The 21,375-nt window shown below is 45.3% G+C and overlaps 3 protein-coding genes across 6 annotated transcripts in view; 2 read left to right on the top strand and 1 right to left on the bottom strand.

Annotated features, from left to right (window-relative positions):
* The window catches only part of USP4 (ubiquitin specific peptidase 4), a 33,770-nt gene extending 22,455 nt beyond the window's left edge, over positions 1 to 11,315 (top strand). For 2 of the 3 annotated variants that reach the window (XM_072935070.1, XM_030282986.4), the window contains 9 exons: positions 4,078 to 4,269; positions 4,760 to 4,848; positions 5,452 to 5,667; positions 5,743 to 5,813; positions 6,211 to 6,326; positions 6,792 to 6,941; positions 7,594 to 7,697; positions 8,752 to 8,840; positions 8,959 to 9,298. In XM_072935070.1, coding sequence (XP_072791171.1) covers positions 4,078 to 4,269; positions 4,760 to 4,848; positions 5,452 to 5,667; positions 5,743 to 5,813; positions 6,211 to 6,326; positions 6,792 to 6,941; positions 7,594 to 7,697; positions 8,752 to 8,840; positions 8,959 to 9,060 — 1,129 coding nt within the window. In that variant the 3' untranslated portion in view covers positions 9,061 to 9,298. Of the gene's footprint in view, positions 1 to 4,077; positions 4,270 to 4,759; positions 4,849 to 5,451; positions 5,668 to 5,742; positions 5,814 to 6,210; positions 6,327 to 6,791; positions 6,942 to 7,593; positions 7,698 to 8,751; positions 8,841 to 8,958; positions 9,299 to 10,086 lie in introns of those variants that run through there. The other variant, XM_030282987.4, reaches the window with a different exon arrangement.
* Positions 11,316 to 12,470: 1,155 nt separating this feature from the next.
* On the bottom strand, positions 12,471 to 17,575 carry LOC100190503 (transmembrane protein 111-like; the record flags this gene model as incomplete). Its single annotated transcript, NM_001245246.1, is given in 8 exon segments — positions 12,471 to 12,718; positions 14,015 to 14,097; positions 14,674 to 14,753; positions 14,905 to 14,986; positions 15,677 to 15,781; positions 16,404 to 16,497; positions 17,232 to 17,289; positions 17,363 to 17,575. Coding segments are annotated over 3 exon segments (201 nt in total). The 3' UTR covers positions 12,471 to 12,718; positions 14,015 to 14,097; positions 14,674 to 14,753; positions 14,905 to 14,986; positions 15,677 to 15,781; positions 16,404 to 16,468.
* Positions 17,576 to 17,597: 22 nt separating this feature from the next.
* Positions 17,598 to 21,375, top strand: part of FANCD2 (FA complementation group D2) — a 34,995-nt gene continuing 31,217 nt past the window's right edge. Inside the window, exons 1-5 of one of the 2 annotated variants that reach the window (XM_030282983.4) lie at positions 17,598 to 17,865; positions 19,019 to 19,108; positions 19,267 to 19,401; positions 19,998 to 20,065; positions 20,778 to 20,881. In XM_030282983.4, coding sequence (XP_030138843.4) covers positions 19,042 to 19,108; positions 19,267 to 19,401; positions 19,998 to 20,065; positions 20,778 to 20,881 — 374 coding nt within the window. In that variant the 5' untranslated portion in view covers positions 17,598 to 17,865; positions 19,019 to 19,041. Of the gene's footprint in view, positions 17,886 to 19,018; positions 19,109 to 19,266; positions 19,402 to 19,997; positions 20,066 to 20,777; positions 20,882 to 21,375 lie in introns of both variants that reach the window. The other variant, XM_072935069.1, reaches the window with a different exon arrangement.

Raw genomic sequence — 21,375 nt, 5'->3', positions numbered from 1 at the left:
CAGTTGGAACTTAAGCTGAATGGATTGCAGTATGGAAAATGAAGATGTGCCCTGAATGTCTAAGATACGTTTTTCCTCTGAGCTGCTCAGTTTTTGGTTCATCAGTTCTCTGGTTTATTTTCTTACCTGTTGATCTCTCTGATACTAAAACCTCAAAATAATTAATGCAAATACCACTGGGCTTCTTGATATTTAGGTGACTTTAAGTTACTTTGAAATGTATGCCAAAATTAACCTGGCACCTTTTACACAAGAGGACAAAACTACATTTTCTTCTCCACTGAAAGGGAAGGAGAATTTGGAAATTTTGGAAATTCTCCAAGCCTTTCACAAGGCTTTGCGCTCATCTCACTCTCATCTTGACACGTTTGGAACTGTCAGGTAGTCATGGAGCAATATTGTGGTAATATTTGTTGGAGAAGAGCTGAGATGCAGAAGTGGAGAGGGTTGAAACAAGATCACTGACACGACGTGCAGGGGCAGTGCAGCCAGAGAATGGTGGGAGCATATCCCACTTCTCACAGTTGGAAATGGTTCTCTCCAAGCATGTTGTTCTGTGGAAGGACAGCGAAGTCTGTGGCAAATGATCAGAAATCTCTCCTGTAAAGGTGGTCTGCAAATCAATTTGATGACAGCAGTTCAGTGTTTGTGCTGAATGCTCTCATTGCCCAGGCTAAGCAGAGCACAGCATTCAGCACACAACCCAAACACTTGCTGTTTCTTTTCCTCAGGTCCTGGGAAGCCCAGCCCCACTAGGACCTCCGGCTCCTGCTCCAATGTAACCCCACACATGCACCCTGCTGGTGATGTCCCATCACCAGGGATCCTGCTGGAGCTCGGAGCCGGCCTACAAGGGCTCAGGTAAGTGACACACAAAAACAAACTCCACAGCCCACAGAAGGGCACTGTTCTTAGTGTTTCTTCTTAGTTCTGAGGAACTAAGAAGAAAAATATTCTGGTGGATAAACTAGATACCCCTGTTCTCTTAGCCTGGCTAATGGGGCATATTACATAACATGTATTGTTTATGTTGATAAAAGTTTCACAGATTGATTTGCAGGTCACCTTTAACCTATAAAAGTGTGTATATTTGAATAGGATCTATTCATTTTGCCATACATGCCATGTTTTCTGCCTTCTCTTACAACATGCTGTGTATTACATTTAGTTAAGTTCATGGTCTTGAACAAACATCACTGGCTGCAGAGATGTTAGGTTTTTTAATGTGACAGAAGCTACAGCAATTACTGAACTTACTTAGTGAGGTCAGCGGACCAGCAGGCCCAGTAGTTTTAAACAAAACATTTGAGATGTGTGGGATCTTGTAGCAGACTGATCTGTGAAGTTTGTTCATGCTTACTAAAATTGGGGTTTTCTTGTTTTAAATGAGGGTTTGCGTCCTTTCCAAAATGAACTTGTATTTATTTAAGCCTTGTGTAAACCTCCTGTGTGAATTCCTCATCATTTTTAATCTTGCTCCTCTGCAAGACTGGCAAAATCCTTTGACCAGTTTCTATGGGGCAAACTGTCCATTGTCTTAAGAAAATTGAATTTTCAGTCTCTGATCTTAGTTTACTTGTTTGTGTGTGTGTTCTGGTATTATGAAGGAAAGTAAACAGATTAGGAGTATGTCCACTTCCTAGAAGAGATCAGAATATGTGCAGCAGTTTCTCCCAGCTTTTGACCCTGTTGTGGCTTCTGAGCAGCATTTCTGGGTTGTTGTGTATAGTAACCCCCCTCAGGCAGATCTGTTTGACAGCTTCTGCAAACAATTTCTTCCTGCCCTTCTCTGTTCTCTTTCAAAATAGACTTCTTGGTTGTTGCTGTAGATTGACTTGTGATCCACATAGTGTTTTGCAGCTGGAGTTAATACCATAGATCCCAGCACCTGTGAGGGAATGTTTCAGTAACATACTACCTGTATATTAGCTTGGTGTTTAGCTCAGAGTATTTTTTGCTTTCCTGTAGCTCTGGTCCTTCACAGCTTTCCATTCTTCTGTGCACTTGCTTACCTTCATGGTGCAATGGAACAGAAGTTACCTCATTGCTTTCTGGATTGAAACCACAGATCTGAACCTCCATAATGCTGATAAAGACTGGTCAAGTCCTACACTATTGCTTAGCAGTTTTCAGGCACTTTTCTGAGTTGTCATGAATTATAAAGGCAATTAGCCAGTATCTAGCAGTGTGGTAGCAGCTGAGCTAATGTTTCTGACTTCTAAAACCATGTTGTGTCATCTGGAGTAGCATCACCTTCATGTTCTATTATTTCAATTAGGTTGTAACATACAGAATTATGAGGTTTTGTCCAGCAATTCCCATTATCAGCTCTACAGTCTGTTACACTATACATAAAGTACTTTGGTTTTGGTTCTTTTTCCAAGGGATAGCTGGTGCTCAGGAGATTATAAAAATGAAAGATCTTGATTCTGATATGTCTGCTTTCAATACTAGTATATAAAAGGTGTTCTGAGGTGGAGTGGGGAGAGGGACACTTAATCAGTAATCAGATCTGTTGTGTTTTGGTGAGAAGTGTGTGAGCTGCTCTCTGTGGAGTGTTATGGGGTGCTGCATGCTTGCTGTTTGTGATGGATGGCCCCTACCTTTGGGAATAGTCTTTTATTTCTGTCCCATCTGTTCCTTCTCACGGGCAGGGCTTCATTCAGGTGCATGAGGGTGGAGGGTAAATGAGGCTTTGTTAATTGCTGCTTGCAAAGCAGTGTAGGTGGTGTGAGAGGAGTCATGGGAGTGTCATGCACTGAGCTGTGTTACAGGAGTTTAGGCTAAGGGTCTCATGGGACCTGGTGTTAATCACAGTTTGTATTCTGGGACTGAGTATGGCCTTTTGTGGTTTAAACAGTACTAAGTGAAATAATTCACCTTTTAGTGGTGCTGTTTCTCAGGAAACTTTAGGAGGTGTGCAGTGTACGTGATGCTGGTGTCCAGCTGATACCACTGACAGCCTAGAAAACCTCAACAGCTGCTGGCATTGGACTCTCTTATGCTGGCTGTGAGCTCTTGTGTTCTTGGTGGGCTGGGACTCCCTGGCAGGATGTTTTCCCTCATGTACTCTACTGAGCTCAGTCTAAGTCCCAAGTTAAGATCCTTTTTTGTTGTAAGTAGGATGAAGCAGAATTACAGTTCTGAAATTTGTTCTCCTCCCTCCTCTGAACACAGGAATAAAAAATGTTTCTTAGCTCTTGAGAGAAGGGAAGGGGCTTGTCTAATGGAAGAGAATTGTTAGGAGTTTACTGCATTCAGATATGTGACTGAGATGTAGGTCATAATGTGTAGTGACATCTTTTAATGAAATCTTTCTTTCTCTTTCAGTTTTAAGATAAATCTGGGACAGGTGACTCACTAAATTAAAGAGCAGTGTGACTTGGCATCCTGAAAATGAATCTTTTGTAATAAATAGGCCTGAAGCAAACATTGTGATAGTGTTGGACCACGTGGTTACTCTTGCCTCTCCTCTGACAGCTGCAAATACCTCATTTGCTGTTTCACCCAGGGCACAAACTGCGTCACAGTCTCCTCACTGTTCTCCCAGGCTGTTTGTTGTCTTCCAGAATTTTTCTTGTTTGTTTACTGTCCTTGGATTTTTCTGTGAAGCAGATGTTTCCAGACTTATGGTTTTATGAAACATTAGCTGCTCAGTGATGTGAGCTCAGGCCATAAAACTGATTGAGAGGCTGGGAGAATGCAAGACCCAAGGTATTAAGAAGATTTCTTTCTCCAGTGGGAACAAACACTGTCAGAAGAATTTCAAAGTACATTCAGTACTTTTCACTGGTTGAAGCACAGTGGAGTTGTCAGGGTAGTGTCTTGGGCGGTGATTGGTAATAGGGGTTTGAATTAGGAATAAAGACAGAGGGAAGGTGGCAGCTGAGTTATTTGCAGGTGTGTGTCCTGTGTCACTGTGAGCCATGGGGTGTGTTCAGGAAATTGCTCTGTAGCATGAGGACAGCACAGCCCTCTTGTACTGTTGGAGAGACTTGAACTGAGTTCATATTGGTCCTACCTGCTGTGCTTCTTGGCAGTGGAAATAACCCATGGAAATACCTATGTTTCAAACAGGTATGAAGTTTGCAAGCCAAGTGAGGATGGCTCAGAGTATGTTACTCTCTCCATTTACTTTCGGGAAAAGACAATGAGGCAATCCAGCAATACTTCAGGGACTGTGCTCTTTGGGCAACCACTGTTAATATCTGTGCCCAAAAACAAGCTCACTGTGGATCACCTGTACAGTGTGGTTTTGGAGCAGATCAGGTAAGTCATGGCTGTACCTTTGGATCCTATGCCAATCTCTAGAGGTCACTTATTCAATTACACTGTAATAGGATTACTGAATCCTTGTTAACAGGGAGAATTTTCCTTGATTTGTGTGGGTTGTATAAATCAGGATTTGCATTGCATTAGTGTCTGGAAGCCCCAGGGACATTTCAAGGTCCTGTTTTTTTGGGCTTTGCAACAGATACTGCTGGCTCAGCCTTGCAAAAGGAGTCAGGAGCACAACTTGAGGGCATGTTTTCAGGGCTCACAGCTGGGGCCACCATAACTTACTTTTGCCTTTTCAATATACAGCCAGTGAAACATGGAACAAGCAGTGAGAGCAAAGATTTAGGAAATTGTTGTTTGACTCATTCTGAGGGTTTGCTGGAGGGAATTGGGCAGCAGGAGCTGATGACATAGGGGTGTGCTGCTGTTCTGGTGCACAGCTACAGTATGGTTGTGTAAGAAACGTATCCCTTCTCTTCAGCCGCTGTGTGAAACTCCCTCTGGCAGAAGAATACTCCCCACCCTGCCCAGACAGAGGAACCTGCAATGGCTCCAATGGTGTGGTTGAAGGTAAAGCCCTTTCAAAATCTGTGGAAGCTTTTCAGCACTTTAGCTTTCTAACAGCATTTGTTTTGTGTGTATGTACTTGGCTTAAGCTCTAGCAGGTTGTTTCTCCACCATGAATAAACCACACTGTTGTGCTGGACATCTGCATGGTACAGGGAGAATCTTACAGACCTTTTCCTTCCTAGGGAGATCAGATGTGCAGCAGCTGGAGAACAAGGTGTGGATGTGCATTCATCCTGACCAATGTTAGGGAAGTTCTTGCTTAATTGAGGTGTCCAGGTGCCTCCCTCCAGAGGCAAGCTTTCCTGACATGCCCTTTGGGGATGAAAACTGGCCTGTTAGGTCACAGAGATTGTGGAGAAATTTGTCTGTTGGAGAACATAGAATCAACAGTCTCATTCCTAGGCCACATGCTCTCCAGGAATCTTGATGCTGATGGCACATGAGTGTTTCCCTTCCCTGTTTGAAATGATTCACTAGTGTAGCCCTGAGGGTAACAGCTGCAAAGAGTTAAATGGGGAAAATACCTGTCCATTTTCCCCAAAGAATGGAAATAACTTTACTTTAGTACCTTTACTATTGTCTTTGTTTGGATTTTTTTTCCAGGTGACATAGAAGAGATGGAGCATCAGGATGGTGGAGAGGAAGGCAAAGAAAAGCTGACAGAAGTTGACCCCTGCCACTCTGAGGGTTGTATGCAAGTGGAGTCAGCAAGGGACCTGCAGCCTTGCAAGAAACAGCATTTCACTTTTAGCCTTGTGAATTCCTCTGGGACCTCTGAGATAAACTCCATTGTTGAAGGAAAGATCTTAAAACTGAATGGTAATTATTTTCTTTCTGGTTTTTTTTTTTCCTTCTTTTTACACCTGTGCAATAATTTTTTTTTTTTTTTGGTAGCTTTTTCTGCAGTTGCTACTGACTGGGACTCTGAGACACGGAGGCTACTTTATGATGAACAGGAGGCACAGGTTGTAGTATGCTCTTTTCATAAGTCATCTATATAAATTTGCATAGTATTTAAAAGGTGACAGTAAACGGTGTTCTGGTAGGTCATCTTTTTAACAGAGTAAACTGGTTTTTTGTAACAGAATAAGATAGTTTTTATTGTCTTGATAAAAGCTCTAAACCCAAGTTAGTACGTATATTTTCTCTTATGGGCTATTTAGCATAAGAAAGGAGTGGCTGGAAGCTGGAGGTGATTGGGTGGGGAAGGAGGTGCAGAGATAGGCAGTGTGGGGAAAGTGAGCATGTAGTTTCTTGGTGTCAGGGATTACAGAGTACATGGAGTTGAATAAAGTATGTAATTTCTTGGTGTCAGGGATTAGAGTGCATGGAATTGAATAAAGCACCTGTCTCTTCCACTAGGCATTTGAAAAACATGGAAGCATGCTACAGCCACAGAAGAAGAAGGCTGTTGTAGCCCTCAGAGACTGCATAGAGCTCTTCACTACTATGGAAACACTTGGTGAACATGACCCGTGGTAAGAACCTCTGTCTGCCTCCCATATTTACCATAAAGTATAACTGTTTGAGTTCACATTTATAATTTCCCAGGTCTGTCCTCTTGTCCTCATTTTTGAGAAGTCTGTCAGATCTATATTTAGTCATTGACTGAATAGGCTGAGGACATGGGTTAATAAAAGTATTTGTTTCTTGCCTATATTTAAGGAAAAAAGTGTCATTGGGAATGTAGCTTCCAATGACCAGGCTATTTTAGAAGTTTTTGTACCATGTGCAGTTAACATACTTGCCATAGGACTGTAAAGTGAAAGCAGGTTGGAGTTTGGAATTCTCTGAGGCAGTGTGTTCACCTGCATATTCCACAGGCAGTGCACCTTCTGTCAGGCAGGGACTGTGCTTGTGCTAGTGAGGCATCTTTAATGGAAGGCCAGAAGCTTTTCTTTTGATGCACTCATTAATTTCCTTGCTTGTTACTCCTTCCTTAGGTACTGCCCTAACTGTAAGAAACATCAGCAGGCCACGAAGAAGTTTGACTTGTGGTCTTTGCCCAGGATTTTGGTGGTACATTTAAAACGCTTCTCGTACAGCAGATACTGGAGGGATAAACTTGACACGGTTGTGGAATTCCCCATCAGGTAGGATTCTTCTCTCAGGCTAGGAAGAGCTTGAAGAACTTGGTCAAGATGTTTCTGTTGGGTGGGCTTGTTGTAAAGGCTGTAACTGGAGCAGATGTTTTCTGTGTTTGAATGGCTGGACAGCGGGCATGAGTTGAGAGGGTTAGTATTTTTGAGGGGTGGTGTTTGTTAATGCTGTTCAGCTTTATACATCTCAATGAGCATTAGTAGCTAGCAGGAACTGTTTCTTCTGAAATTCAGTTAAGCACATGTGATTCAACTAAGAGAACTTCTGTAGCAACTTTAGCAAATTTTTTGGGCAGTGCTGCACTTGCAGTATTGAGTATTGCACAATTACAAGATAAAAGCCTGACTTGTCCCTCTGCTTCTACTTGCTAGCATCCTGCTGTGGGATGAAGCGTATCCCTTGCTATTCCTATCTCACTCTTCATGCCTACACAGGGACACTCCAAGCTGTGTTTTATTCAACACCTCCCTCTAAACCTTCTGGCACTGCTTGCTGTGTTTGTCAGGACCTGCCTTGTGTGGGAGGGGTACCAAGTCTGGTTTTCACATTAACAGCACCTGAGCAGCAGAGCAGCACTGGTGCCATGCTTCAGTTCCTAAAAAGTGATGGTTACTGGTGTACTGATACTTTTGTGTTTCCTTCCAGGGGTTTGAACATGTCCGAGTTCGTCTGCGACCCGAGGGCAGGCTCGTACGTGTATGACCTCATTGCAGTATCCAATCACTATGGAGCCATGGGAGTGGGCCACTGTGAGTAGCTGCTCTGTGTCCTTGGTGTGCAAGGAAACGTGGGCAGGGGCACATGGGAGGGCTCTGCACTGGGACACCTGCAATACCCTCACCTAAGGTGTCTGGTCCAAAACCTGCCTGTGTTCTGTGTGAAGGTGAGCACTGCATTGGGATCCTGTTAGGGTATAGAGGCCAGATAGGTAGCAGCACTTTGGCCTGAGATCTGACTAATGCCTGTGGGACCCTGGTTGATTGTCATTAGTTTGTGTGATGGTGTTCCCCAGTTTATGAGTGGAGTCAAAATTTTTCAGTGTTGAACCTGAAATTGTGACATTGGCTGACAGTAGAATGTCTCCATCTTTGCACTGATAAGGATTGACATAGGAAAATGTCATTTCATCAGGAGAAAAACTCACTTATATACAAGTTTGGTGTGTGATGAGTCTGTGTTTTCTGTCACTGGTTTTGCTGCAGCATAGATGAAAAGTGTCTGTAGGTGAGTTACCTGTATAAGGTGCCCATACAGATCCATGCTGTAGGTGACACTTGTAAAACCACCCAGAAGCAATTTACCATGAGAGGATGGTGAACTCCTGTAGCTGAAGGGGCACGTATTCTGAGGTTGGAGATCACAGTCACGGAAGTCTTGGCTGGAAGAGATGTTGAGGGACTTCTAACTTTGTTCTTGAGTGAGGATTCTTGGAAGAACCAAATCAGATCCATTAGCAGCAGAAAACTTTTTATTTCAAGTGAAAATGCAGTCTTAAACTGTGTGTGTTTGGGAAAGCTCTGACTCAAGGACAGTGAACAAAGCCTACTATTGTTTTTCCCTAAGTTTCTTTTCCCTGTATCTCAGCTGTCAGGGATAAGCCTGGTGTGTGGAACCTGGTCCTAGACTAGCTGGGCCAGCTGGCATGTTGTAGAAGATGTTTGTGTTGGTTAACTCGGCTTGGGGCAGGCAATGCCAAAACTGGCTCTGGTCTCCCCTGCACACGTGGCTGGAGTCCCAGTGCCCCAGGTGTGCATCCCCTCCTGGCCCTGCCCAGCATGCTGAGCTCAGTTCCTCCCCTGACAGACACTGCCTACGCCAAGAACAAGGTGAACAACAAGTGGTACTACTTCGATGACAGCAGTGTCTCGGTGGCTTCAGAAGACCAAATAGTGGTGAGTATTTGGCTTGAGGCTGTTCCAGGTCTGCTGAGAGTGTGGTTCCCTGCTTTGGGGGTGACATTGCAGCCAAGCTGTGTGGATGGTTTCAGATGGGTTTTCTTCTGTTTGGTAGACAAAAGCTGCCTATGTGCTGTTCTATGAGCGCCGAAACAGCGAGGAACATTCTGCCCCCTCTGCTCCCCAGGAAGAATGTGATGGCATGGACACCAACTAAGCACCACCTCCATCACTCAGCCACCATGATAGTGCTTGCTAATGTAAAGAAATGCCTGAGGCGCCTGAAAATTTTTCTTCCTTCTGTAGGGGTGAAGCAGAAAATCAAGCACTGAGAGATTCAGTGCTGGGGGTTGCAGAATAGCACTGAAGAGCCAGGAATAGGTGCTGACACTTGGATATTTAGAGGCCAAAAATAATATATATTGGAGCTTCAATAAAGTTCTTTTTAAAATCTGGCTGAGCTGTGTGGCTAGAGGCAGGGGCTGGGGCTGTGGTTCTTGGGCTGAGGGTTGTAGCTGGGGTTGGGAGAGGCCACAGCTGAGCCTTGAGGGGCCCGTGGAGGAGAATGGTGGGTACGATTCTGTGAATCGGCATTGGAAGTTCCTGCCAACTCTCTGGTGTTGCTTTTGGGCCCTGCCTGTGTCAGGGAGGCCTCCTGCAGCCTTTCTGGAGCTCAGTTCAAATCTTTGTATATCTGGTCTGTTGCAGTCTCTGCCATTGTACCTAGGTCCCTTGGCAAAGCAACAGACTTTTCTCTTACTTGCATCCTTTCACTGATGCATTTGAGGTTCTCCTGGGCAGTTTTGACTCAGCATTTTTCATGTGAACACTGAATCCAGTGATGCAGGAATCTTGGCCAGAAGTGAATCATACCTGCCTGTGGTGTGGCATATGTGCAGGCTGATCCCCATGGTGATGCAGGATACAGCTGCTCTGGCCCCTGTTCTTCTGGAGAGAAAATACCATCCATAACATTGATGATTTCTTGTCTTTTCCATCTCCTACACTCCTCACTTCCAGGCTGCTCTGTAAGCACTTTGCTGCTGCCAGCATTTCTCCTACGGTTTGTGCAGTGACAGCATTTTTAATCCTTTTTTGCTCATTTATGTCTCCAGCCAAGATTAGCACTGTGTCCCCAGAGCTGTCACCTGTATGGGTGACAGCCCAATACAATGGATTGTGTGAGTTTTCAGCCTTTACTCTTGCAACTTTGTTTTTTTTTTTTTTTGGACTGTTCTTTCAGCCCTCCTACTTGAGTGCTGCCTTTTATATCCTCACCTGATCACCCTCTGTGGGGCTGCAGGTATCATAGGCCTGTCCCTGGTCCTGTTTGCTTCTGCTGTTCAATGGTTCTGCTCCATGCTTTTGTCACAACTGGCAAATGCTCTTTCCTCTGTCCTCCTTTACTGTGTGTTGCTTTTTAGGATTCAAGTCCAGCTTTCTCAGAGACTCCTCTGAGTCTCAGTGGAGAACTGGTCTTCTGTGGGAAAAATGGGAAAAAATTTCCAGAGCCTTAGCCTATATTTTAGAGAGAAACATCTAGATCAAGGTAGTGAACCAGACAGGAGGGTTTTTCTTTCTTGGATCCACGTGTGTTGGCAGAATCAAAGGCTGAGACTGGCTATCAGTGTGCTTTTTGTTCCCTCTGGAATATGTGCTTGCAGCTGCTGTGGCTTCAGTGCTGGCCTTCACCTTCTGCAGTGGTGGTCAGCAGTGCTCATCCATTTAACTCCAAACTTGCCACCTCAGCCCCACCTTTCTGCAGCCCTGGGCAGCAGGCTCTGTATGAAACTGCAGTGTGCCTGTCCCTGCACCCTGGGAGGGCAGCACCAGGCAGCCCTTTGCCAGGGCACTGGAAAGAGATGGAGAGGAGGAGGGGGCATTGTCTCTAGCCAGCATGCTGCTGCTGTGATTCTCCTTTGTGGAATTAGCTTTTAAAGCATTAAAATTTAAATTTTGAGATCACAATTGCTTAGTTGCTTCTGCTGTTTTATTTTTATTTTTTGCAACTCAATATTGTATTTTTTTCCTTATTACTGAGGAGAGCATGCAAAAAGCAACTTTTAAGCTGTAGCACTGCACTGAAATTACTCTAATCAGCATTTTTTTGTTTGTTTTACTCTGAAAGTAAGTCATGTGGGCATTCCAAAATGGGGAATAGAGGAAAGAGAGGACAGTAAAAGACCTTTTTAAAAGATAAATCAATCTGAAGTAGCCTTTGTCCTCCTCCTTGCCTCCCTACCTGTGCTGGCACTGAGAAATGCATCTGTGGGGCTCAATCTCAGATCCTGAACAGACTCTGTTGTACTGCAGAACAAGCAGCCCAGCTCTGCTTTCTCTGCCTCTGAGCTGCTGGGCTTTGGCTGGTTGTGTGTGTGTGCTGTAATACCAGACTGTTTTTTAGACTAGCACTTTGTAAGTGGCTGGCTCTGTTGTACAAAGAGGAAAATTAAAGAGTGGTTTGCACTGAAACTGGGTTCTGTTGTATTTTCAGCTTTCATTATGTGGCCTAAGACTGCTGGTTGTGGGGGTGCCTGGTGCTCTAGGGAAAGTTTGGGCTAGGGGAGGGCGAGTCCTGCAGAGCCAGTGGGGATCTGGGAGAAAATCAGCTGTTGAGGGCACAGCTCTGCACAGCTGAGGGTTCATTTTGCTCCAGGGTTGCCTTTTCTCCCTGTAGTGCTGGCTTGCTGGTACCTGGTGCTCTAGCAAAGCTGTCCATGCTTTTTTGTGGCACTGGGCAGCCTCAGCTATGGTTTTGTCCTTCCTTTTCCTCTGCAGGCCCCTGAGGGGTCCTGGTCTTCCTTCTGTCCATTTTCTCCAGGGGTACCAGGGCTGCCACTGAGGTAGTTGTCCTGCAGTTTCTGCAATTTCCTCCACAACACACTTGAGAGCAGGCTGGAAAAAGCTGAGGAAGTATAATGGGATTGTGTGTGGGATTGTCCCAGTCCTGCAGGTCAGGGTGGGCTGTGAAACCCTTGTGAGAAGGTTTGAAGTCTTCATGCCAAAATTACAGTGTGAGAGCACAGGAGCTTGATCTCAGCTGGAGCTCCTGAGGGTTAATGAGCCTTAATGTAAAACAGCAGCTGCTGAGCTTTGCTGTGAAGGGCTGACCTCCCAAACATGGTGTGAAATACATTGTGGGAAGAAGGGAAAGCAAAGGGGCAGCTTCCCTGTTCACTGGGGAGGTATTTGGTGAGAACAGAAAATCAGTGTCACAGCTCCTGCTTTAAAGAGGATTTACAGTTTCACCTGGAGAAAAAGGTGCTCAGAATAAAGAAGGGTGGGAAAAAAACCCACAAAAAAACAGCCAGAGTATGGAAGAGCTGTTTGCAAAGCATTTCTCCAGGCTGGGACTGTTCTCCCTGGGGAGCAGGTCTGAGGAGCTTCTACAGAGGGATAAGCTAAGAACAGTTGCTCCCTGTTCTCTACAGTGCAAGATGGGCAGCTTAAAACATTTATTATCCCACATGGCCCAGTAAATAACAGCCAGGCACTCTTTGGCAATACCCTGCCTGCAGGCAGGAGAGGCTGTGTGGGCACTCAGGTGCTTACAAATGGACTTGGGAAGGATTAAATTAATAGGGAAATAGTGTGTCTGTGTGTCAAATCAAAGTGAGGGCACTGCAGTTCTGAACATGATGTTTTTATTTTAATCGCAACCTTGCTAAAATACATTATATAGTTCTAGATAACAGGTTTCTTTTCAAATAACTTTTACAAGAAGAGACAAAAGCATATTCTCAAATTCAGAAGATGGAGGTCTGAAGTTCTTCCTTAAACATGCCTTCAAAATGGAGGTCTTTTGCCATGAGCTCTTCTTCTACATCTTCTAAGGCCCACTGATGATCTGTCAATTCTAAGGCTTCCCATTCCGTCTGCATTGAAGTAGAGAAAGAGAAGCAACAGAGGATTAGTTAGACAAGAACTACACAAAGCAGTGCTTGCTTTAAAAACTGCAACAAACGCTGATTCTATTAAAAACCTGGCAATCCTGTCAACTCTCTGAAATCGGTGGTTTATGCTCAATACAAACTGCATCACAGAAATTAGAAAAACTACATTATCTACTTTCTGCCAACCCTCTAACCTCTAAGCTTCTGGAGCAGTCTGTGGCTTCTATAACAGCCAGTACTGTTCTGGTGGGCCAAGTACTTTGCAGTGAGCTAATTCTTTAATTCAGAGTTACTTGGTAACAACAGGTAAGAGGCCAAAAATTTTGCACCTTATCACAGACTTGTGCACAAAGCCTGCAAAAAAATCATGTCACATGATGCCCAGCAAGAGATTGGTATTTCTTGGCCAGAACACTTCTCCTGCAATATGGGCTTTTCCCCCTTTTGTTTGTGCTGGAACATGTAGTAGGTTTTGGTCCCTGCAAGGCTGAATTGGCAGAAATGCTGTGGAGAGCCAGTACTAGGTGGAAGTGGAGTCAGTAATGGCTGGAATTGCACCTCAGTGCTGAGTTTGACAGAACAGCCAGTGCTCCAGCATTGCAGCAACCTCTTCCCTGGCTGAGCCTCTGCCTAGGTAGTGTGGGATTTTTAACCAGGAAGGTTACTGAAAACAAACAGCAGGAGCAGACCATCCCAGCTTCCCAGGCAGCAGATTATGTGTGGCTAGACCTCTTCTGCAGTACACAAAACCAGAAACCAGGTCTGTCCTTTGTGCATAGACCTGGCCATAAACACTGCCTGTGAAAGGCAGAGGCAGTCTAACAAACAAGTGCCTATGGAAAGTGCTTTAGGAGAACTTCAAGACAGTAAATTCCTGATGGATTTTCCACTGAACTGACTGGCTTGATTTTTTACCCAAGTTTGATCAGGTGCCTGCTGGAGTCATGCTCAGCTGCGCTATTAACACAACTTCTGGAGAGCCAGCTTCTGCTTTGGAACTGTACCTCAAGATAAAAAAAACCCTCTTCCTCAGCAAAAGCAGAGGATGGGACATAAATGCAGCTTTTGTACCAGGAATGACTGATCTGTAAGGTTTGCTTCAGGGTATTTGGGCTCTGCCAGACCCAGAGCAACTCCCACAGCCTTTCTAAGCTATCAGCTCTAATTTTAGGAATAGGAATCCAAAGCAATTCCCTTGACAGTGGGAGACAATGAGTTACATGCAGCTTATGACTCTGCAAGCTCACACAAACAGGAATGCAGGTGGGAATACTGTACCTTAAATGCTTTGTTAGTATCTGCTGGCATGGCCATTGCTGCCCCTGTCATTTGTTCTTGCATCACCCTGGACTGATCTGCAGCTACAAATGAGAAATGAGAGGTTGATTTCTGTGTTATTAAACAGCACTCCCTGGAGCATGGTGCCATTGGGAAGGTTTTTATCTATAGATAAGAACATTGCAGCAACAGCCAGAATGCAACACTGCTGTGCCAGGAGTCCTGACAAGACATCTTGCTCCCACCTGCTCCATCTTAGCTAGATTTACATAAAATTGCAGAAAATTGAGGAAAATAGTTTTCTGTTCCCAATGCACATCTGTCCTGCCCCACAACTAATATTAGGGAATCTTTGCAGTTTTCCTTAAAACCAGTACTTGCTAGAAATAAACCTGAGTGCAAAACTTTTGCACTGATTTGATGGGAAGGAAAGCCTGGGCTAACAACCATGGAAGTTTATGAGCCAGTGGCTGATGCAGGAGATTTGGGAGCTTGCTGCAGGTGATGTCAAACCTGGCTCATGGACAGTAAGTAACCTCACAGAAATGAGAGAATTCAGGAGCTTCTTGGCTGGAAACTCAGAAATCTTTTCCCCAGCCTCCCTCAGACAACATCCCATGGAAGAGGCAGCCAGTTCCCAGAAATGACAAGTGCATTACCATTATCTTGGCCCAGGATGAGAGTATAAATGCTTCTGAGTCCAAACACATTCAAGAAGTACCAGGAAGCAGAGCTCACCCTGACAAATCAGAACAAGCACAGTTGTTGTCAGTTCAAAGCTGGCTCATGACCTCATTTCATCAGCACACACAGACCATCCAAGGGCTATTAACATATCCAACATTTTCCAAGTGGGAACTGGACCTTGCTTGCTAAGGACAGGGGCTTACCAGGATGCATCCAAAGTGAGCAGCTCAATTCCCTGCTGCAGCATTGGCTTAAAACGCAGCGTCAGGGGAAACGGGACCTTTGCTGCAGGATAAAGAAAAACAAAGCCCAGTTTCACAGTGACACTGCATGATTGTAAAGCACAGGGCAAAGTGAGCAGGTACTTCTTTTATTACATCTAATATAGTCTGAGTGCAATGTGTACAATAAAAGGTTAACTTGGATTTTTGAAAAAACTGCAATTCTGTTCATTTTAAGATGAAAACTTTCTGAAACTTAAATCAGGTCACCAAACCCTCACAGGTGTTACTTCAGTGACTGTGAAAGGGAATGTCCCTTGTTAAAGAAACAGTTACCACATTAACAGTATAGGAAAAAAAAAAAAAACAGAATTATGAATTTAAGTAAGTGTTTTTGATGTGTACACTCCACACAGTAACCAATTCCCTGGACAGGTTCAGAGGAGAATCCACTGTATCAACCTAAATTTCAAACAGTTTTAATAAAATACTGGTTTTGTCACTACAGTTGTTCCCAAGTACACGAGCTATTTTCCTTGAGACCATGGCCAATACTCAGAAAACAATTTCCACCCTTTGCAATGGGACAAGCAAATCTCTGCAGTTTGTGGAGTGAAGAGCAGCAGTGCCACAAGCCAAATTTATGCTGCTTCTAACTGACTGCTCTCAGGTACAGAAGCAAATCGCTGATGCAGCTCAGACTCAAGGCCATCTTCAGAAACACAGCCAAACCCATGTTACTCCAGACACTTACTTGTGACAAATCCTGAAAATGTCATGTTGATCCAACCACCAATAAGGATCATAGGCAGAACATTGGTTACATTCCCTTTCATCATATCTGTAAGCATGGTAGGATCTGCAAATCATAGATGGGATGTGAAGCAGCAGCACATCACAATAAAGAGAAACAAGTCATTACATGTCAGATAATATAATTAAGAAACTACATGAGACAACACTCCTATCCCAGCATCTGTAATTTTCCATTGCTGATAATACTTTGCAAAATGAGATGAGCAGCCAGTGAGGTGGTGGCTGCTGCCACAGAGGTGGTGTGTTCCGTGCTGTGTCTGACCCCATCCCTTGCCCCAGATCTCTGAACTGCCTGACCCCTCTGTGAGCTCACCTGGGTGGAGGAAAGACAAGTTCCTACTTGGATGTAGACACTAATTACATGAAACCACTTTAGAGAAGACCCTCTGGGAGCTGGAGCAAAACACTGGCAAAAGGAGGCAAGAGCAGGGCTCCCACTCCTGGCTGCCCTGAGGAGGTCAGGTCTCCTGAGACGCTGCAAGCAGCTCAAGGCTGAAGTTAAGCAACATGAAGCAATCTAATGTTTTTGTTATCCAAGAGAGGCATCTCACTCCCACCCCCTCCCTCACACTGCCTGAGCTCCCTGCAAAGCTGACTGACCTTTCACCCTCAGCAGACACTGACAGGTTTTTCTACCTGGCTGCAGTTAGGGTACCTTGACATACCTGTCATTGGTGAAGGAGGCACTACCTTTCTTTTTGTTTTCTTAAAAAATCCGTCCTCGGGGTTATTAAAAAAGTATTTCCGGGACAGGAAAGACTGAAAGCAGAGAAAGACAATGCCAACACCGTAAGAAGTAAAAGGACAGAAGCATTAGTTCTTGCTCAGACATTCAGACATCTTGTGAGTTCTTTCACAACACGCCTTCCTGGGATAGATGCCTCACTTCCCATGTGTTCTAAAGCTCCTCACATTTTTCTGCATCCAGAATAGCATATCTGCCTTTTAAAATTCTTAAAGTAATGATAAGAATTCTCTGAAGAGAAACCCATGTTAATTAAAGAGCTTTTAGTGTTTTGTGCAAATGCTTTGTGCTGGTGAGTACCAATACTGAAACATGGAACATTTTCACTCACCCAACTGACCTCTGGATTTCACAAAATACATCTTTGGTACCAACAGAGCATGAGCGATGCATTTTTAGTTTAGCAATCATTTCAGCTGGCATTGCATGACCACCAGGTTATCCCAAGCTAGCATTACATCCCTGTGTGCTTGCTGGCAGATATCAAACACAGCAGTTTGGAGGCACATCTCATGTCAGCATGCAGTTAAAACATCGAGCAGTGACAGCTAACATAAATGTCAAGGAAAAGACACACATGGCGGTGCTGTGTCCAAGACTCCCAGGAATCTGCACTCCTGGACAGGGCTCTGACCCTGCAGGTCCGACCCCGCGGGCCCTGGTGGGCGCTGCTGCCCCCCGGCACTGCCCGGTCAGAGCCCCGCGCTCTGTGCTTCCTCCCCAGCCACCCTCTTTGTAAAGCCCGCACCTGCTTTGGAATGTATTTTCCATTTTCCCGAAGGACTCTGCTCCGGATCAGGACTTGGCTGGAAGAGAGACACGCGGCGTTAGGGGTCGGGCCGGGCCGGGCCGGGGGAGCGGGGTGAGGCGGGCCCTGACCTGTCGGACACCTGCTCCTGCGTGAGGCGCTTGTCGCTCTGCAGCAGGATGGACACGTAGTGCCGGATCATGCCCACGAAGAAGGTGATGAAGACGATGGGCAGCACCACCCATAGCCGGATATTGGAGTCCAGCAGCAGCTCGGGCTCGCTCATCGCGGCGCTGCCGCCTCGGGCCCGGCTCCGGCCGACACCGGGCCGCCGCCGCACGCCCGCTTCCGCTTCCGGGACCGGCACCGGCCCTTCCGCCGCCGGCGGAACGGCGTCAGCGCGCGCCGCTGGCGGGAAACTCGAGCGGGAGCGGCGTGAGGGGACAGCGGCGTGAGGGGACAGCGGCGTGAGGGGACAGGACAGCGGCGTGAGGGGACAGCACAGCGGCGTGAGGGGACAGCGGCGTGAGGGGACAGGACAGCGGCGTGAGGGGACAGCACAGCGGCGTGTCCGAACAGCGGCGTGACGGGACAGCGGCGAGTTCTGCCCTGGCCTGCCCGGAGAGGACGGGAGGTGAGCTCGGCTCGGTTCAGGTGAGGTGGGCTCAGGTGAGCTGAGCTGAGCTGAGGAGAGGCGAAGCGGCCGCCTCAGGCACTGCCCTGCCTTTGGCAGTAGGTGCGATGGAGAGGGGCCAGCCTGACCCTGGCTGGGCTGCGCCTCCCACCCAGAACAGAATCACAGCAGTAGCGGGGCTGGAAGGGAGCTCTGGAGATCACCAGTGCAACCCCCTGCCAAGGCAGGGGCACCCGGGGCTGCTCCGGGTGGGTTTGGAATGTCTGCAGGAAGGGGCACTCCAGCCTTCCCTGGGCAGCTGTTCCACTGCTCTGCCATCCACAACCTAAAGAAGATTTTGCTCATGTCGAAGTGAAACTTGTCGTGTTTTAGTTTTGGCCGTTGCTCCTTATCCCGTCGCTGGGCACCACTGAAGAGAGTCTGGCACCATCTCCTTGGCACCTACCTTTCAGATATTTATACACCTGAACAGCTCTGAAAGGTTCATTGCTCTTTTGTTTTTTAACCATTCCGCTTCCACGCAAATATTTTAAATAACTCATTTTGCCAACCTCTGCCAAGCAGTTGAAATTTAGTGTGAGATGCACATGCATCTTTTTAAATAACTTTTAAGTTTTAAAGGTGAGTCAAGGTTTTTGTTTTTCTTTTTAATTGTTGCCACCCCAAAAGAGGATGGGTGAGAAGGAGGTTTGTGCTGACAGAGCTCACTGGCTATGATTCGTGGTTAGGGACACGAACAGGGTCACTTAATGTGTTTGGGCTCATGAACATCCATCTGTGAATCCTCTGTTGCTTTGGCCAGGCATATGGAGAGGGTCTTGAGTTTAGCTCAGTGGATGTAATTTGAGTTCTCATAGTTGCTCACTTTAATTTGCTATTTAATTTGCTTGGTGTCTGGAAGGCCAAGCCTTGTTTTATGAAGAACTGAATTTTAGAGAAAAGGATGTATTGTGCTATTTAAATACAACAAGCTCTAAAATTTCAACCTGCACAGCAGAAAAATGTGGTGTGATATTGGTTACTCAGGCAATCTGTCTTTCTTTGAGCACTCTCAATTTCTGTCATGTTTCCTTTTCCTATTCACTAATACATTCTAGATCTGCTTAAAAAAGAGATTAATAAAACACTTGTCTTTTTCCTGCATTTTTTTTAGGCAACAACAAAGGTTTTGTTACCATGGTTTCAAAAAGGAAATTGTCAAAAGTTGATGCTTCTGAAGAGAGCTGCAAGACAGACTTGCCAAGTAGGTGCTTGGGTATCATCTTAGTGGGGAGGAGACCATTAATAGAGGCAACAGCTCCCAAGAAGGGGCAAAGGCAAAATGGCAGTTTTGGTAATGCTGACTGTTAATGACACTGCTGATTTTTTATGTATTTGATGCAGCATGTTTTGTTTTCTTAGAAATTAAGAAGTCACGGATTTCTGATAAGGAAAATGCCTCTGCCTTCTATGGATTGGAGGATGAGGGAGTCTTTGAAGAGCTCCTCAGGACATCAGGAATTGTGCTGAAAGCTGGGGAGGGACAGAATGAAATAGGTATGAGTTCAACATTTGCTCTTTCTGATTTAGATCAAAACCTACAAGGATGCATAGTACAAAGTAATGATGTGTTTTACTTGCAGCACAAAAGTGCTTGAGCCAGCTTGTTTCAAAATTCAAGCAAACCCTCATTTGGCCTCTTATTTGTTATATATCTCTTGCTCCTGCTGAATTCAGTGCATCACCTAAACTCATTATTCCATCTCTTTGGGTGTACACCTGTTAAGTCTAAAGACTTCTGAAAGATTATTGGAGGTATATAAAAAAATATTAGACTGCATCTGTGATTACAGTATTGAATTGCAGAGGCAGGAGCTCTGAAATGGGGAAACAAATGTGGCATTGTTGCCTTTCATATCAGACAAGGCCTTCAGGAAGCTCTGTATTCAGTGTCTTCAATGTTACTCTCAGCCCTGACTAAAGAAAGCACGAGTGCTGATCCCACTTAGACTTTTGCCAGCTGGACTTCTCTATAGAGCAAATGCAAAATGGTGGTGAATGGGCTTGAGAGCTTGCACTTGGTGTAGCTGTTGTGATGTTGTATGGAAAGACCGTGTCTCATTCTTTATTTCCTTTCTAAACTGTCTCCTTAGCTGTTGATCAAATGGCTTTCCAGAAGAAGCTCTGCCTGGCCCTGGAGAAGCACCCTACTTACCCAGCTGTAAGTAACTTTGGCAAGAGCCTCCTTTAAAGCTGTTTGCTGAGTGGGAAAATATGGAAATGCATCTGCCTGTCCCTGCTAGTCCCATACAAAAGTGTGCAACACAGCAGCTTATCTTGGATTTCTGTGGTTCAGATTTTCCAGTTCTCTTAGTGCTTCTGTTCCAGCCTTTTAGTCACTTTTTCTGACTGTCAAAGTAATTTTCATTGGCAATATTATTCAATAAACAAAGACTCTTACAGCAGACAAATCACTTGCATAGCTTTCTGGTGGAAGCTGGGTTTGGTTTTGTGTTGGGTGGGAGCTGGCAGCATTAGCACTGCCATGATGTGATGCTCCTTCCCAGACAGCAAGTCCAGGGTGAAAGTCTTGAGGCCAATGATTTGACTGCAAATGTTTTTTGGGTGTAGCCCTCATCACATTAAATGCTGCTATCTCAGCTGAGCAGGAAGAAAGGCAAAGGCTTTTTAAATCAAAGTAAAATGTGAGACATTTGCTTTAGAGTTACTTTGCAGAGCAATCACTGTTTCCTCTGGAAATGGTCTACTCCAGCATTCATTTATTATCCAGCATTCCTTCCATCACAGTTTCTGTCTGCAGTTCCCTGGATGGCTCTTCCTGGTTCTTATCATCTGCTTGCAAAATGCATCCTAAAGGCCAGCAGTTGACTGGGGTGTCCCTTCAGGGTGGATAACTTCTCTCTGCTTTGCAGGTTGTGAAGCAGTTCATCAGTGGCCTGGAATCCCACATCAAGGACAGGAACCAGTTCAAGAACTGCCTCTTGCCGTGCACTCCTGTACGGACTGAGGGGTCGAGGTAGGGAAAATGTGTTTTGCTTTCCCCTTCAGTCAGAGCCAGTCTCTATTTATGTGCTCTGACAGTGGCCAGAATGCAGCTAAAGGCTCCAGCTGGTGCACACCAAGGCAGGATGGCTGGTGTAGTCCATTGCTGTTTAATTGCAGAGAGTTTAAAGTCACAGATTTTACTGTCTGCCCGTGGCACACATTGGATTCCATGGCATTTTATGGCATCAACCAAATACTATGAAAAAAATTTGCCAGGGCTGGTGAAGGTTGCATCTGGATCAAAAAAATCCTTTTTGAGATTTTTGTTTTCCAGGAGATACAGCTTCAGCACAGACTTTCACATTTCTAGTCTTGTAGAGAATGAGCTGGTTCAGAGCTAAAGTTTTAAATCTTATTGTGTGTGTCTGTGATTACCATGTGTTACCGTAAATCATTGTATGTTGTTTTTTAAAGAAACAGTCATGAGAAGAGCTACAGCCTCTTCTCCCAGAATGTTTTTACACA

Source organism: Taeniopygia guttata, chromosome 12, assembly GCF_048771995.1.
Source record: "Taeniopygia guttata chromosome 12, bTaeGut7.mat, whole genome shotgun sequence".
NCBI lineage: Eukaryota > Metazoa > Chordata > Aves > Passeriformes > Estrildidae > Taeniopygia > Taeniopygia guttata.
This window is presented reverse-complemented; position numbering and strand designations above follow the sequence as displayed.